The sequence below is a fragment of the Hyla sarda genome, chromosome 3 (genome assembly GCF_029499605.1).
Source record: "Hyla sarda isolate aHylSar1 chromosome 3, aHylSar1.hap1, whole genome shotgun sequence".
Classification (NCBI taxonomy): Eukaryota; Metazoa; Chordata; class Amphibia; order Anura; family Hylidae; genus Hyla; species Hyla sarda.
This window is the reverse complement of record NC_079191.1, coordinates 336123269-336139342: the sequence shown is the minus strand read 5'-3', so window position 1 is coordinate 336139342 and position 16074 is coordinate 336123269. Positions and strand designations below refer to the sequence as shown.

At 39.9% G+C, this 16074-nt stretch overlaps 1 protein-coding gene across 7 annotated transcripts in view; it reads right to left on the bottom strand.

Annotated features, from left to right (window-relative positions):
* Nucleotides 1–16074, bottom strand: part of UTRN (utrophin) — a 702825-nt gene that overhangs the window by 525980 nt on the left and 160771 nt on the right. For all 7 annotated transcript variants that reach the window (XM_056567370.1, XM_056567374.1, XM_056567371.1 and 4 more), the window contains 8 exons: nt 15383–15533; nt 13075–13194; nt 10263–10364; nt 7210–7317; nt 5557–5736; nt 3900–4069; nt 2053–2176; nt 659–746 (listed from right to left, as the gene is read on the bottom strand). In XM_056567370.1, coding sequence (XP_056423345.1) covers nt 659–746; nt 2053–2176; nt 3900–4069; nt 5557–5736; nt 7210–7317; nt 10263–10364; nt 13075–13194; nt 15383–15533 — 1043 coding nt within the window. The remainder of the gene's footprint in view (nt 1–658; nt 747–2052; nt 2177–3899; nt 4070–5556; nt 5737–7209; nt 7318–10262; nt 10365–13074; nt 13195–15382; nt 15534–16074) is intronic.

Genomic DNA, 16074 nt, shown 5'->3' with positions numbered 1-16074 from the left:
ACTCAGGGAGTTGCAGGTAAAACTTCTACGACTAAGCACCTGAGCGTGCGAAACGCGTCAGATTTTGTCCTGCCTAATAGCGTCTGAATAAAGCCATTTACAAGTTTTACCTGCAACTCCCTGAGTGCCGGACATTTTCCTTTTGTGACTTCTACTGAGCCGGGAGCGGTACCGGTGTCCGTAGCACGAGGACGTGCAGTAGACGCAGGAGTGGGGAGCAGCTCTACCTTGTCTGCATATATATATATATATATATATATATATATATATATATATATATATATATATATGTGTGTGTGTGTGTGTGTGTAAGTCCGAAGTAAAGTGATTGGCTATGCACACAGTATATAAAAAAAAAAAAAAAACATTTTTGGCATCTGTTTTTTCTAAAAATGCACTGTATAAACACAGCCTAATAGCGTGACTACATGATGTCAGCACATTTTAGAGCAAATGGCATATAAAACAATTGATTAAACTAGATATATCTGAAAATATTTATGGATCTAATATTAATATCTCATTTAAATAGATAACATACATGGAACCAATATTAATGGATATACTAATATTTACTACTATGCAGCAAAATCCAAAAAATATAACCAAAATACAGGTAATGATGATGATGATGGATTTATAAATGAAATGGTCATACCTTGCTTGCACAGCTCCAATAAATATTGACCATTAGCAACAAGTTCCTTAAATTTGGGAGTTTTTTCATCTCTTTCTTTCTCAAGAATCTAGATATAATATAGATATAGTAGGCAGGTTACAGTTGTTCAGCAGTTTTTTTTTACACAATTGAGTTACTTACTAACATGGATGCACAAACAAATGTATTTAATGATGGCTGGGAAAGGACTAGGAGCTGTCAGGCACTTCAGATGTTACTTATATTATAGGAAACAACCAAAATAGACAAGACTTATTTAACCTTTTCCATTGATTTTTACCTATTAGACACTAGGGCAATAGGAAAAGGACTAGGGGTTGTCCAGGATTAGAAAAATGCCTTTTTTTTTTAACAGCACCACTTTTGTCCACAGGTGAGGTGTAGTACTGCAGCTTACCAGGAGTGGTGCTGTTTTTGCAAGAAAGAAGCTGCATTTTTCTAATCCTGGAAACCACTTTTGATGGGATCAGAAAAATTGGCAGATCAATTTTTTCAAGAAACAATGCCATATCTGTTCACATATGTAATACGTGATACATCCTGTGAACAAATATAGCGCTATTTCAATGTTTTATTTTGCACAATCTATTTAAATCAGCGGACTCTGACAACAAGTTACTAACGTCAAATATAGGTTAAAGGGGGTGTCCAGGCAGGAGGGGTTTGACAATATGTGGCTTGGGCTGAAGTGAAAACAACAAAGAGCTGTACTTATCCGGCCCATGTCTTCACCACCATTTTTCCAAGTGTCTGACCCCCACTGTGGTCCGCTGCTTACTAGTTCTGATGACGTGCTGTGCGGACAGGAACTGCTCACTTCCCACAGTGACTGACATTACCAGAACTAGTTAGAATAACAGGACTGGATGCTCGGGAAACCAGAAGCGGTGGGGGAATGGGCCCAATAAGTACACCTCTTTGTTATTTTCACTGCAGTCCAGGCCAGATATAAAAAAAAAAATGGGTCTGGGCTACTTATTTAGAATTAGTTGTGTGAGCAGGACAATTTTAAATCTGGTTTGTTAGACAATATTTCTGATTTATATATATATAGAGAGAAGGCCCAATGGATATGGTAAAAAAAAGATGTATATGCAAATCGGTATTTGACAAAAAGACTACAATAAATGGACACTTTTTATTCCTATCTTTAAAAAAAAAAGTCTTACTAATATTTCCACTGACAGAGGATATTTTCATTAGAGCCCCTTTGATACAACAGGTAGCCAATAACCACTTTGATCTAAGGGCATGTGGTTATTGAAGTGCTGGACAGCCAGATTATAGATCATACAGTACCTCCAGCTGCTGTAAAGCGTATCACATACAAAGCCCTCATTCATGGCCATTTCCTTCCCCACTTCTCCTTTTACCTTTAGCATGTCTTTTAAGTCTGAGGTCTCTCTAATCTTCCTATAGTTAGTGATCTCAGCCGAAAGAATCATAGCCCTGGATTTAATCATCCAATTCAACAGCTCAGCAGATTCTCTGTCAAACCTAAGAACAAACAGGAAAAATGGAGAGCATTATGCACCAAGAACTAAAAATCTAAAACTTTCTTCCTTGGATAAAACTTGAGGAGGTAACTTTAATTAGACTTAATTAAGTTACTATAAGTTACTTATTTACTATGGAGGTAAGAGTAAATAGGTAGCTTTTCTTGGTGTTCATAGTAAAGCTATATATAAAACACTATAAAATATATCTAATAAATTAATATACAATGTAACTCTATATAAAAAGCACTATAAAATATATCTAATAAATTAACATACATTGAGAAATAAAGTTATTTTAATATCTTTCTGTGGTGTTTCATACTATCTGCTACTGATTCAAATGGTCTGCACTGTGGTCTTTATTGCCCCACATCTTGTCTAGTGTACATCTTGCAATGGACTTACTGCTGTACATTCTAGCTGGCAGTTCAGCCAACTCCATCTCCTTCCCACTATAAGGGAGGCTCCTGTGTGGGGTATATAGAGTTCCAAGCTAGTGTTACCAGCAGGAGCAGAAAGTTCATTACAATATGAAGACTAGACAAGTAGATGGTGTGACAAGTAAGTGGGGCAATAAAGACAACATACTAGATGGTGTGCATAAGAAGCAAAGCATGAAATACCACAGAAAGGTAGCATAATAACTTTATTTATATATATATATATATATATATATATATATATATATATATATATGTAATATACAGTTCAAAATAGGCTTAAAACCCCATTGGAAAACCCCTTTATGGACTAATATTCACAGAAGAGTCATGTTAAAAAGCATTGTTCAGAAGCAGAGGAGGGCTACAGCTCCATAGGTACACAGAGAGGCTCCGTATGTTGCCCCTGTAGAGTACAAAATTACAGATATAATTGTCTAAGGGTGGGTACACGCTGGCAAGAACATGCCTCTGTGAGGCATTGTAGTTCTCTTTGAGCCAAACAGCTCTTGGTGAGAGAGTGGAATGGGTGTGATGGGTGGCCTGAAGATCCAAGTGATTTCTATGTGAACTGTTCTAAAAATAATTAACATGTCACTTCCTTTTAGGGAGTTCTCTAACTCCAATTGAAGTCAATGGGAGTGGGGTTTTATCCAGTGACGTTGTGCTGTTCTGGATGTGAAAATTCGGCATGTTTTAATCCCTGTGAACAATAATTCTGGAGAAGAATACATACAAAATGAAGCATCCAACAGAGCATGCCATTTTTTTCCTATGTAAAACTGGAGGCATATTTCAGGTATAGTATTGCCCCAGAGACTTCTATTGGTGCTGTACGTAAAAAGCTGTAATATGCCCATATGCTTGAGCCCTAATAGTGTTATATTGGTTTATAAAGAATTGTAAGTGTTTTACTGTGCTAAGGGAATGTACCATTGTAATGTGTACAAATGAAATTAGTTTATAAGAATAAAATATCAAATTAAATACAGTTCTAATGTTATTTGGTCAAACATTCTATCAATGGGTCAAACTGATACTCTCTATAGATGTCTTAGCTATTTGGCTGTATTCATTGTGTGTAGGTTAAAGAAATTAGATTATTAGCTCAACAGTGGCCATGGACCAGTGTAGGGCAATACCCTCTGTGATGGCACTACACAAGATGTTGGTGCTGAATTACACATTTTACATTAATAAGAATATTACTATGTTCAGCCTCTAGACAAAAGCATCACCAAAACCACATGTGCATTTCAATTAAGTCATAGCAAGACTCACTTTTTCTTCTCTTTGACATCAAGGTGCATTTGGCGTTTCTTGGGAGGAGGAGGAGGAGGAAGCTCTTGTTTGATTATATGAACACTGCTATGCTCTTTCACAGTCACTGTCTCGGTAACAACCTTCCTGGTAATCTGCGTCATGCCAAAACTGCTGACTGACTCTGTTACCTAAAATGGATGAACAACACTGTTATTCCACTTTTCCTGTAGAACGCAGGTCTACTTTGCCATTTATAGTTTTTGCACTGACAGTTTGTTCATTTGGATAAGCCAAACAGAGAAGGGTCTTTTCCAAACTTAAAGTTGAAGGTTGACTTAAAAGGGGTCATCTCAAGATGCAAAGTTATCCTCAGTCCAAAGGATAGGTAGGGTATAATTAGCTGATCATGGCGGTCTTGCCGCTGAGACCAACAATGTTTGGAAGCCTTGTAGAGAATGAGAGTGCACATTTGCACTGCAAATTTGTTACTTTTGAAGAATTGTCTCTGTTCTTGTGAGGGGCAAGGATCCCAACATTCGGACCCCCATTAATCAGCTAGTTATCCCCAATCATGTGGTTAGGGGATAACTTTGCATCTTGGGACAATCGTTTTAGTTCAACCATATACAGATAATACAGCTACATGTGATACACATACATCTAACTTTGGTTATGCTACATCATAAGTGTTGAGCCCTGTTCACATATGTGCTAGTTTTTCCATCAATTCTGACAGAACTGCTGACGGAGGATTTGAATGTAACCACTATCACAGATGTGAACATAGCCATATAAAGCTTATCGCAGGCTCAACAACTACCTTTTTCCCAAACACTGTACAAAACATCTAAGCAGCAGAATGTAGCTTTTCTGACCACATGGCTTTAAAGGGGTTGTGTGCTGCCCTGCAGTTCGGAGCTCCGCTCGCATCGTCCAGAAGTTCATTACTCCGAACGCTGTGTGCGGGCTTCCATGTTCGCGGCCGGCGGGCATGACGTCAGGTTCGGCCCCTTCGTGACGTCTCGCCCGCCCCCTCGTGACGTTACGCCCACCCCCTCTACCAAAGTCAATGGAAGGGGGCGTGACAGCGGTCGCGCCCCCTTCCCATAGACTTTCGTTGATGGGGCGGGCCAGACGTCACGAGGGGGCAGGCGAGACGTCACGTAGGGGCCGGACGTGACGTCATACCCGCCGGCCGCGAACACGGAAGCCCGCACACAGCGTTCGGAGTAATGAACTTCCGGACGCTGTGAGCGGAGCTCCGAACTGCTGGGCAGCGCACAACCCCTTTAACTGTTTGGTTGTTAAGGTATTGACCAATGAAGACAACCCCTTTCCATATGACCAATTAGGAAATAGGGAGGTAACAGAAGATTATTCCCCAACCAGGACAGAATGACTGCGTATCAAGTCTATCTATTTGTTGACCAAAGCAAAAAGACACTAAGAAAGAGTGTACTGTACATCATTCTAGTGGACCCAGACCATCCATGGACATAAACAACTGTTGGACATGTAACACTATATTTCCTTTTCCATCTTTTTAATGTCACATTTCATTGACTGTTATCTTATAGTTTGATAAAATTGTTTCACCTAAGAAGTATGTAGAACTCTTTGGTTTATCCATAACTTGCACACAGTAAATATTGAAGGTAGCCTTTCTCTGAATTACCTGGTTAGTGTAGTCCTCCAAAAGATGCACCAATCTGTCCCACCTCTGTGCAAGATCTTCCATATCACCCTTCAATTTGTGAGATGCTTTCTCATTGCCAATAAGAAGAACTACTTCCTGGGCCAAGTCATGTAAATGGTCAAATGTTTGTCGCTTTATTCCCAGGTCCTCTTTCAAATTCTAAAACAAAGATACATAACACTTCAACTGCAAAAATCTATAACTATAATGTTCATTGAGTAGCATTTAAGTGCACAATATTAGGGTGGAGTAACATGTCGAAATGTTATGCCACAGATAGTTCTGCAGTAAATATGATTTGGATGCAGACCTTTTTTATTGGGCCTAATCTGCGGTAAATCAACATCCAAATCTACATGTAATTACACCCTATGTGAACTCACCTTTAAAGTAGTATTTCCAACTCACAAATGTATATCATATTCACAGGACAGGGGATAACAAGCTGATTGACAGCTAGAACTCCAACCATTCATGAAAACAAAGGAAAACTGTCTACCAATCGAACGTTGGCCATCATTCCACTCATTCCTAATAGGGGTTCCTAACCATGCAGAATGCAGCATACTAAAATATTAAGATGCCCCATAGCTGATAACAAGCTGATACCTAGGAATTCCAAAGATCATGAGAACAAAAGGAAAACTGTCAACCAAATGAATGGAAGGCAGCTTGGCCAATGCTCCACTTATTCCTAATGGGATTTCCTAACATTGCTAAACACAGCGTTCTGCAATGTTTGGAAATTCCATAGCAAATAAATGGAGAACTGGCCACACACATATGCTGTGCTCTGTTCATTGGGGGGGGGGGGGGGGGGACCGACAAATCTGTGATGAGGAACCGACAAATCTTTCCAACATTGATGTGTGTTTTTAGTCAGGTCTTTAGAGAGGTGTTGTACCTAATAGCTATGTGTGTTTTTATTAAGCTGTAATATATTGATTTCATCCCCTTTAAAAGTTGGGGGAAAAAAACATTATAGACAATTTGAGATAATATAGGGTCGGCTAACGCCACAAGAGCTACGGAACAGATCCTCCGTGAGTGGTTCTCAGTTTTTACAATATTTACATATATGAGCACATTGCCATAAACAAAAACTTCGGAATATATCAAAAGAAGTACACAACCTTATTCAGATACAACCCCATTAAATAGGCTACAAAGTAGAGTTTTACTTTATGAAATGAACTGAAGCTGTAATTTTCCTAAAGCAGTGAGTATTCACAGGTTGTTGGAAAAACATACATTAAGATTAATAAAGAATACAAACAGTACGGTTGACTTATTTTACAAGCGCATTATGTTGTGTCAATACCAGATTATTGCTGTTTCAAGCACATGGTATTTTCCATTTTCAGCAGTGGTTTTTGAGCATAGGCATTGTCAGATAAAATGCAAAGAAAATGTAATTATATGGGTAAAGAAGCACAATGCCATCTATTTACTTTCAATCCTTTCAGTGTCGTAGGAAATAAATGGCAACGAATGACAGGAAAGAATGGACAGGTTGACAATAATATACTTATTTCACAGTGAAGACTGGCTTTCCTAAAGTGTGTTTTTTCCCTTCTCTTATCTAAATCGACGTCACCAGAATATTTCACATAACATAAATACTGCACTCACCGCCAACTTCCTCACATTTACACTCAGCTCGCCCTGGTCTTTGAAGTTACTCCGCTGGACTGTGCTCAGCGACTCTTCTTTCTCACTTAGCCACACCTTGAACAAACTCTAAAGAGATAACATGATATTTGTTTTATTAATAAAAGGTTTGTTAAAATATGAGCCCTTAAAGGGAAACTGTCATCAGTGTTACCTGCACTAACCTGTTGGTATAGGTGTATAGTGCAGGTGACACTGATGATAACAATACTTACCTACCCCAGATCCGTGGTCCCGTTTGTTCATTATCTTCCTTACTCCAGCAGCAGGGTTGGTACACGGCAGGAGTACTCTGATGTCACCGCTGCTGCTTCCCCAAACCTGCTCACAGCAAAGCCCAGCGGAGACACAGTAGCAGTGACGTCAGCATGCTCGTGCCGTGTGCCAAGCCTGTCAATGGAATAGGGAAGATAACAGGCAAACGGGACCAAGGATCAGAGCTAGGTAAGTATTGTTATCATCAATGTCACCCACATTACCAGCCTGTACCAACAGGTTAGTGCAGGTGACACTGATGACAGTTTCCTTTTAAAGTGTACAAGCAAGTATTGTAAATCCCATCACAATGAATATGTTTTTGTTATGTTATTACATGAACAAATACACCCTCCAAATTATTATGAAAATTCTATTTAAGTGTCACAAAGATTGCATATTTAGTTTTTCAGTTTTACTCACGGATGGCATTGTGTCTCAGGGCTCTTTTGATCACTGAAAACAATATCGGACACCTGTGATAATTAGATTGCCAGGTGAGCCCAATTTAAGGAAAAGCGGAGTGGAGTCAAAGGTGCTGCTGATATCCACCAGAGCCCGCCGCAAAGCGGGATGGACTTGCTGTGGCAGGAAGCACCCAGATCGCTACCCCTGATATGACTCGTCCACACAGGCTGCCGAGTTGTAACATGGCGCAGGAAGAATGAGACAACTCGTAGTCAGGACAGGAAGGAGGTTAGGGCTGGCGGCACTGTAGCAAGGTCAGGTCACATAGCAAGAGGTCAGAAGGCAGGCAGCACAGGAGCAAGGTCAGATACACGGTAAGGCAAGACACAAATGAACGCTTTCTCTAAGGCAATGATGGCACAAAGATCCGGCAAGGCAATAGAGGAAGTGCGGATACTAATAATTTCACTCATTTGCAAGAACCAATTAAGGGCATACTGGCCCTTTAAATTTCTGAGAGCCGGCGCGGGCGCTCCTAGGAAGCGGCCACGCGTGCCAGCAGACTAATAAATACTGTATTAATTAGGAGGATTGTTCAATAAAATTTGAATTGTACTCTTAATAGTTGATAACATGAGAATTATGCTTACTGTTATTTACATCAATTATTTAGGTAAATGAGAAAAAAATAATTTGCATAATAATTTGGAAAAGGGTGTATAGACACAATTACATAAAATGGCAGACCTAGATTAACTAATAGAGCATGGCTAAACTGGTGGACTACAGAGATTCGTATAGTGAGGAAGACCAGGAAAAATTAGGCCCCGGAAAATGTGTAATTTATATATTGTAGCACACAAATAGAGAAACATAGCCGCACATCCACCATTTGTATTTTGATCTACTTGCTTCTCAGCATAATTTAGAAAACAAACAGGTTGTTAGTATACATTTTGATCAAAAAGTACAAGCCCACCTGCAATGTCAAGGCCACCTAGTCAAAGTGGGTCCCTAACCTAAGACTGGCATAGCGCCGGGCGGCGACCACAGCCCTCGAGACAGAGACACCATGCCCACAGGGGGAAGAACCCAGTGGCCGGGCAGCCCCACTGCTGCCTGACCAAGCCCCTGGCTTTGGGCTGCACCACCCCACAGACAAACCATCACAGAAACTATGGCCGCCACAGAGATCCACACCAGTGTGAACACTTACCATTATATTGTAGCCTTGGGTCCCCCAATTCAAAAGGTGTATCTTTCTTGCTATTCCCCCTGCTTCCCTATTGTGGTTTTAATTTTTGGTTGACCTATTTTTTCCACTGAATTGTAAGATGGGTGGAATTCTATGGGGTGTGAATTCCAGGCTTATGGGGTGTTATTATGATCATAATTACTTCATTTCCCCAAAATGAGGTTAGCCCTCACAGCCCCCTAATCATCACTGTATCTCGAGAACAAGGGCCTCCTGGTCTAGACTTTCTGCGGTGGCCAGAAGGCCTCAAACAGGCAGGTGGGCTGTTCAATGTAGTTTACAAAGATGTTAATGGGAGCTGCATAAATAATGTACCACTGTGAACTACTCCATTTCTAAAAGGCTAGGTTCACATTGCAATTTTGTTTAATGTTTTACTTAAAAACATATAATGGACGTAGAGCAGAATCCATTTCCCAAACTAAACTTCTGTATACAGCAAAGTAAAATTGAATGAAAGGGACACAGTATAACAGAGACTTGATCACTTAATGGGGGAGATTTATCATTGCTTTTAGAGCAATTTTTTGTCTATGTTTAAACGCAGTTCAGGCGCAAGCATCATATTTAGCGTCTTTAATGTGTATTTTGATATAGACAGTTTTACTCCTTTTGCCTACCTGTAGAACTTTTTCTTTTTGACCATGAAGTGGTCGCGTATTTATCATTTGCGACTTTTGTCAAAAGTTGCTATTTTATGCGCGAAGGTACTTTTTTTAGGTGCAAAGCTACACCACCTACCAGTAGGTGTGAGAATCACTTCTTCCTTCCGCAATTCAACCTTTAACCTCTTGTGGATGACAGCGTCCCACTCCCCTTCTGTGACAAACGCTCAGGAGCTGAGAGCAGGTCATAGCTGGGTGGTCCTGGCAGCTATCTGCCAACAGGAACCATCTCTAATGCCAGACATCACTGACCAAGTGTCTAGAAAAAGTGTATGTGGTAGAGCTTTTCCCACCACAGCAGAGCTGCGCAAAATTCATCATCCTGCTGCACCTTCATGATAAATAAGATGCACGCTAGTCAAACCCACCACCCAAATAAACGTGGAAAAATAGCTCTATCGTAGATATTCTTTGATAAATTTGGTATTTACCTGTTCTTCTAATAGTTTTTGCCACGGGATAAGGATTCCCTGCAGTTTACTCCAGTGCTCCTCTGTCCACCTGCAAACCGCTGCCCATCTTTCTCCCAGTCTCTGCAATGAAGAATGAAAATAGGTGAAACCTTTTTCCTCTAGGGCAGTGGTCTCAAACTGTGGTCCTCCAGATGTTGCAAAACTTCCGGCGTGTCCAACCATCGTCATAATTGAGACACTGTCCCATTCAAATGAATGAGATCAGTTCTAAAATCAGTTTCCCTCCGGTGCACACCGGCGGGAAACTATGCAATAAGCCTAGACAGGATATTCACAACAGTTAAAGCTCAGAGCTCAGCTTTCCCCTCCCTGTGGAATGATCTCTTCAAAGGTCCCAGAGAATGCCCAGATACCTTTCCCATTAATGTCAATAGGACAGCTTCAGTCTATTGTTGCCTATGTCCATGGGGCTCACTGTAAAGCATATCTCTAAATGCTGTTAAAAACAGCTCATGCTAAATGGCAGCCCCATAGTAATGCACAAAAATTTAAATAAAACAAAATAGAAACAGATTAGGAAAAAAGAACATGTTGCAGTATCTAGCTCTTAAAAAAAAAAGGAATACATTGTCGTTAACGCACTACTGTTGTCAATGTACGTCACCACATTCTCTTCATTTATCTGGAGTGTCACTTGTGCGGTGAATACCTAGAGACTTCAAGGTGAATTAACCAGTAACAAACCAATTAGACTGACATTAAATTTGCTATGACGTCCAAGAAACAGTTATGAACGGGTTACTATCATTGACATTGACAATAGCTCAGTATTGCACTAGGGATAAGTGTTGCAGTCTCCCTGGCAGCATTGTGGGGACCCTAAGATGGTTTAGGGCTGTCAATACACCCCAGTTTACGCAGTAGGGGATTGGCATTTATTAAAGAATGACAACAACAGCAGCAGCAATGTTTTAGGGAAAAAGTAAAAATCGATTTCTTAGTGTTTCTCACAAAGGAATTGCTATATACCCCCAAGAGCTACATATGTCTGTTATTTACAAAAACTCATTATAAAACAAATCATTAATAAATTGCTATCTAGAAGACGCTTTACTTCTGAATTTAATGACTGTATTTATAGAATTTTATGCTCTGTTTCCTATATAAATTGTTTACTTCAATTGCATTCAGTCAAAAGTATTCCAAATAGTTATTTCAGATGAAAGGTGCATACATATAAAGAAAAATAATAATTATTTGTGGAAGCAGGACAAAATCTGACACATATCAGTGAAATTCTGAGACTTATTATTATATTCAGGAAGAAAAACAGATAAATTGGGACTAAAGCTTCAGCCGCAAAATGGGAAATAAAGAATGTAATAATGGAGAAAGGAAGGAAGGAAGAAAGAGAGAGAGAGAGAGAGAGAGAGAGAGAGAGAGAGAGAGAAGATAGATAAATAGATAGATAGATCGATCTTATGGGGGACATTTGCAAAAAATCTAAAGTGGGTGTTTGGCTACTACGCAATCTCCATGCACGGTCACTGTCCTTTAAATCTATGAGAATTAAAAAAAAAAAAAAAAGAAAAATTCCTTGTGAAGAAGTGGGGTCTCTGGTAGTTTATTTTGAATATCTTTGACTATAAATAGCTCTAATGGGAAAACTCATTTAACATGATGTATCAGCAATGTTCCTCCTGCCTCAACTTCAACATTTGCTTCAATAAGGATAGAGACTATAGGTCCAGTCTGGTCACATAGGCTTTATCCATGTTTGTGTTGCATAGTTAGACACTAAGGTATTTGCATTGTTTCCTATCCAAGAGCTAAATTCAGCACCTCAGTAAAATAGCAGCTAAGTCTAAAAGCCTTCCACAAAAGGACAACATTTTACCCATTTAATATGAAACTCTCATTTACTGAAGGACCCAATTCCTGTAATTTACAAGCCCATCCTTTCTATTCACCATTAAAAATCATTTACTCGACCATAGATGGCCTAGCGTCTTCTACACTGTAGAGTCCTTACAGTTGTTTTTACTTCTCTTGGTTACCCAGTTTTGATTTTCTTATTACTGACCCATGCTTGCTGGGCACATTACCTACCATTATTAATGTTATTGTAAGGGCTGCGTCCCTATAGAAACGCCCTTCGATGTCTGGGCTTCCGCTGTATTGTTGATGTAATTATATGCCTAACCGAAAACTAATAAACAGTTAATATTGAACAAAAAAAAATCAGGGACTCTTCAAGACTGTAACTTTCATCCTTATAACCCATAGAACTTTTCTTATTTTCTCCTCCAGTAGAGACCCACTTCTACAACGTCCAAAAATTATAATAGGTCATACAAAACTCCTGGAGGAGTATTGCCACTAAAAACAGAATTTTCATATGTCTGAAAGTACAAGTCCATCTTTGGGAGCCCAACCTATCTCAAAAACAGAGGTCCCCTGAGCCTGAGCCAAATTCTACCTGGATTAGCAACAACATTTACGCAAAGCATGAATAGAGATGTGGTCATGGACGATTGATGGTAAAAAAAAATAGTCCCCCCCAGATCTGCTTTTATATGTTTATCCTTTTTGTGTTGCACAGAAATAAAGTCCAGTAAATTAGTAAATCCAGCGGCTGTGTGACCACTCTTGCGCCCGATGCACAAATATACTCCACCTATTGAGGTGGGTTAAAAAAATTTAAGTTTCATTATGTGCAAAGAAGTTTTATGATGAGGTATGCATTGAACCTGGGCATTTATATTTAGGATTTATTAACCATAAGTGAACCAAAAGGCATTACATTATAATCATCACTATAATGACCCACCTGCAGCTGAGCCTCCAGTGCTACAGTGGCTCCATCACCACTGTTTTCATCCACAATAACCACCATGTGAGTTAAAGAGTTAACTTTAACTTGTTCTGCCTCAAGGTCGTTCTGTAATTTCTAACAAATAGATCAAACAATAACATTGAAAACAACATAATGTCATGAAGTGAATATAAAAAAAGGATCTATTATCAAACAACCAATGACCTCTCAGATATAAGGATCAGCCAGTATATAAAGAGAGATGAATACTTTCTCTGTATTGATATATTTAGAAGAGTATATTTAGAAGAGGATCATATAACTTATGCACATTTTTTTAAATACTGTATAATAAAACACAGTACCGTATATACTCAAGTATAAGCCGAGTTTTTCAGCACGATTTTTCGTGCTGAAAACGCCCCCCCCTCGGCTTATACTCGAGTGAACTCTCTGCCTGTCAATCCCTTCTCAGTGGTCTTCAACCTGCGGACCTCCAGATGTTGCAAAATTACAACTCCCAGCGTGCTCGGACAGCCATCGGTTGGGTGTTGTAGTGGGGATGGTTAGTCGTTGCAGGCTTTCCATTTTCACCGGGGGGCCCTCTTGTCGGCCCTGGCCCCGGACTAGTGATGTTTCCTTGACAATTACGCACAGGGATGTTCATGCACAACGTCCCTGGGCATCGTCGTCAAGGCAATGTTACTAGTCTGGGGCAGGCCTGAAGCGCGGAGAAGAGGGCCCCGCTGTGAAAATGGACAGCCCGCAACGACCAACCATCCCCACCAGACGGTCCCTGTAGCATAGATGGCCCGGACCAGCTCACCATAACTTCCCGCCGAGGGGAGGTGAGTACAAAATAAAAGAGGGGGGGGGGGGGGGGGGGCTGAATGATGACTAAGGCCGCAGTGGTCTTCAACCTGCGGACCTCCATGGGTTTCAAAACTACAACTCCCAGCATGCCTGGACAGCCGATGGGAGTTGTAGTTTTGCAACATCTGGAGGTCCCAGGTTGAAGACCACTGATGAAGGGATTGACAGGCGGTGATGATGAAGGGGGGGATGATGATGGGGGTCTGGATGATTACATGGGGGGATGATGTATTTCCCACCCTAGGCTTACAGTCGAGTCAATAACTTTTCCTGTTTTTTGGGGGTGAAATTAGGGGCCTCGGCTTATACTCAAGTATATACGGTATATATTTTTTTTATTAAATTGTAGCATCCCTAGCAAACATAGCGGTGTATATGTAATCTCATACAGCATTCTGTCAAAAAACTGAAATTTGAATTCCGCCTGAGTATTCTATACTTATTTAGTAGAGTTCAGAGGCTATAAAACTATACCAAGGAAACATTACTTAAACCGTAATTTATATAAACTTTTGACATATCATCCAGACAGGTCAAAAGGTCAACAGGTCTCAGTCCCATGAAGCACTGAAATAGCAAAATACAACCGGGTGAATCACTCTATAATGCGCTTCACTCACTGACCAACCTCCAGATCCGATTGATGCATTACATAGACTATGACAGGGCGCATAAGTTAGATCTGGCGGCCAGCAAGGAAGTGAAGCCCGATACTGCGCGCTTCACCTGGTTATAACATGCAATTGTAGCGGGACTGAGACCAGGTGCAATCTAAACTTTTGATATGTATGGAAAACATGGCAAGAGTTTATATAAATAACAGTACAGCTGGGTTCACACTACAAAATTTCCAAGTGTAATTTCCAAAATTCCTGTGCAGCAGAGTCCCATTGTTGTCAATAGGATTTCGCTGCACAGTGGACACTACAGAATTTCAGTGGCAGAAAATCTGCCATCAAAAATTCCACCACCGAAAGATCGATCTTTTTTTTTCAACAATGTCCACGTGGTCCTATTTCTGGCTGGAGATTCCTTAGTCTAAACTTAGCATACCACTTTAAAGCGTCACTGTCATTTAAAAAAAATAATAAACTTTGACATGTAATAAAAACATGTCAAAAGATTTAGTTTGACAGGGTCCCCTATCTCCCAACAATTAGGGAGAAGAACTCACTTTTCTCTCTATCTCTCTCCTCGCTGTAGGAGACCGGCTCCATAGACTTTATATAGAATCCGTCTTCTGCAGCGAGGGGAGAAGAAAAGTAATTAGCTGCTTGTTCTTAGCATCCTGACGTTGTCAGATTAAACATTTTGACACGTCTCAATGACATGCCAAAAGCCTTTTTTTTTTCTGAAATGACAGTAACACTTAAAGGAATGTCCCTAGTATGTTCACAGCATCATTGAAAGTGGCCACTTTAAGTTATTATCAACACAATAGTTTACTCACTTTGTGTTCTTCAATGTGTTTTTTGAAGGCCTCAAAATCTTCACCATAAGACTTTGAATCCATCTTCCGAATTCGCTCTTCCGTGACAGTCAGCCAGTCAGACAATTGGTCAAGTTGTTTTCTTTGCAAATCCATCAACACTTCATGCAGTCTTGCAAAAAATGACATGAAAACAGGTTAAACCAGGTAAAATAATATTCTTTTTTTCTTCAGATAAGATCACAACTTCAAGCAAGGTTTTTACCTTGTTCTAGGCATGCCTGTACAATATCATTTTGTAGTAAAAGTAAACTGCATTCTGGGAATTACAACATATATCATTTAAAGGGGCTCTCCGGTGGACAACTTTTTTTTTTTTAAATCAACTGGTGCCAGAAAGTTTAACAGATTTGTAAATTACATCTATTAAAAAATCTTAATCCTTCCAGTACTTATTAGCTGCTGAATATTACAGAGGAAATTATTTTCTTTTTGGAACACAGTGCTCTCTGCTGATATCACAAGCACAGTGCTCTCTGCTGATATCACAAGCACAGTGCTTTTTGCTGACAACTCTGTCCATTTTAGGAACTTTCCAGAGCAGCATATGTTTTATATGGGGTTTTCTCCTACTCTGGACAGTTCTTAAAATGGACAGAGATGTCAGCAGAGAGCTCTGTGTTCCAAAAAGAAAATAATTTTCTCTGTAGCAT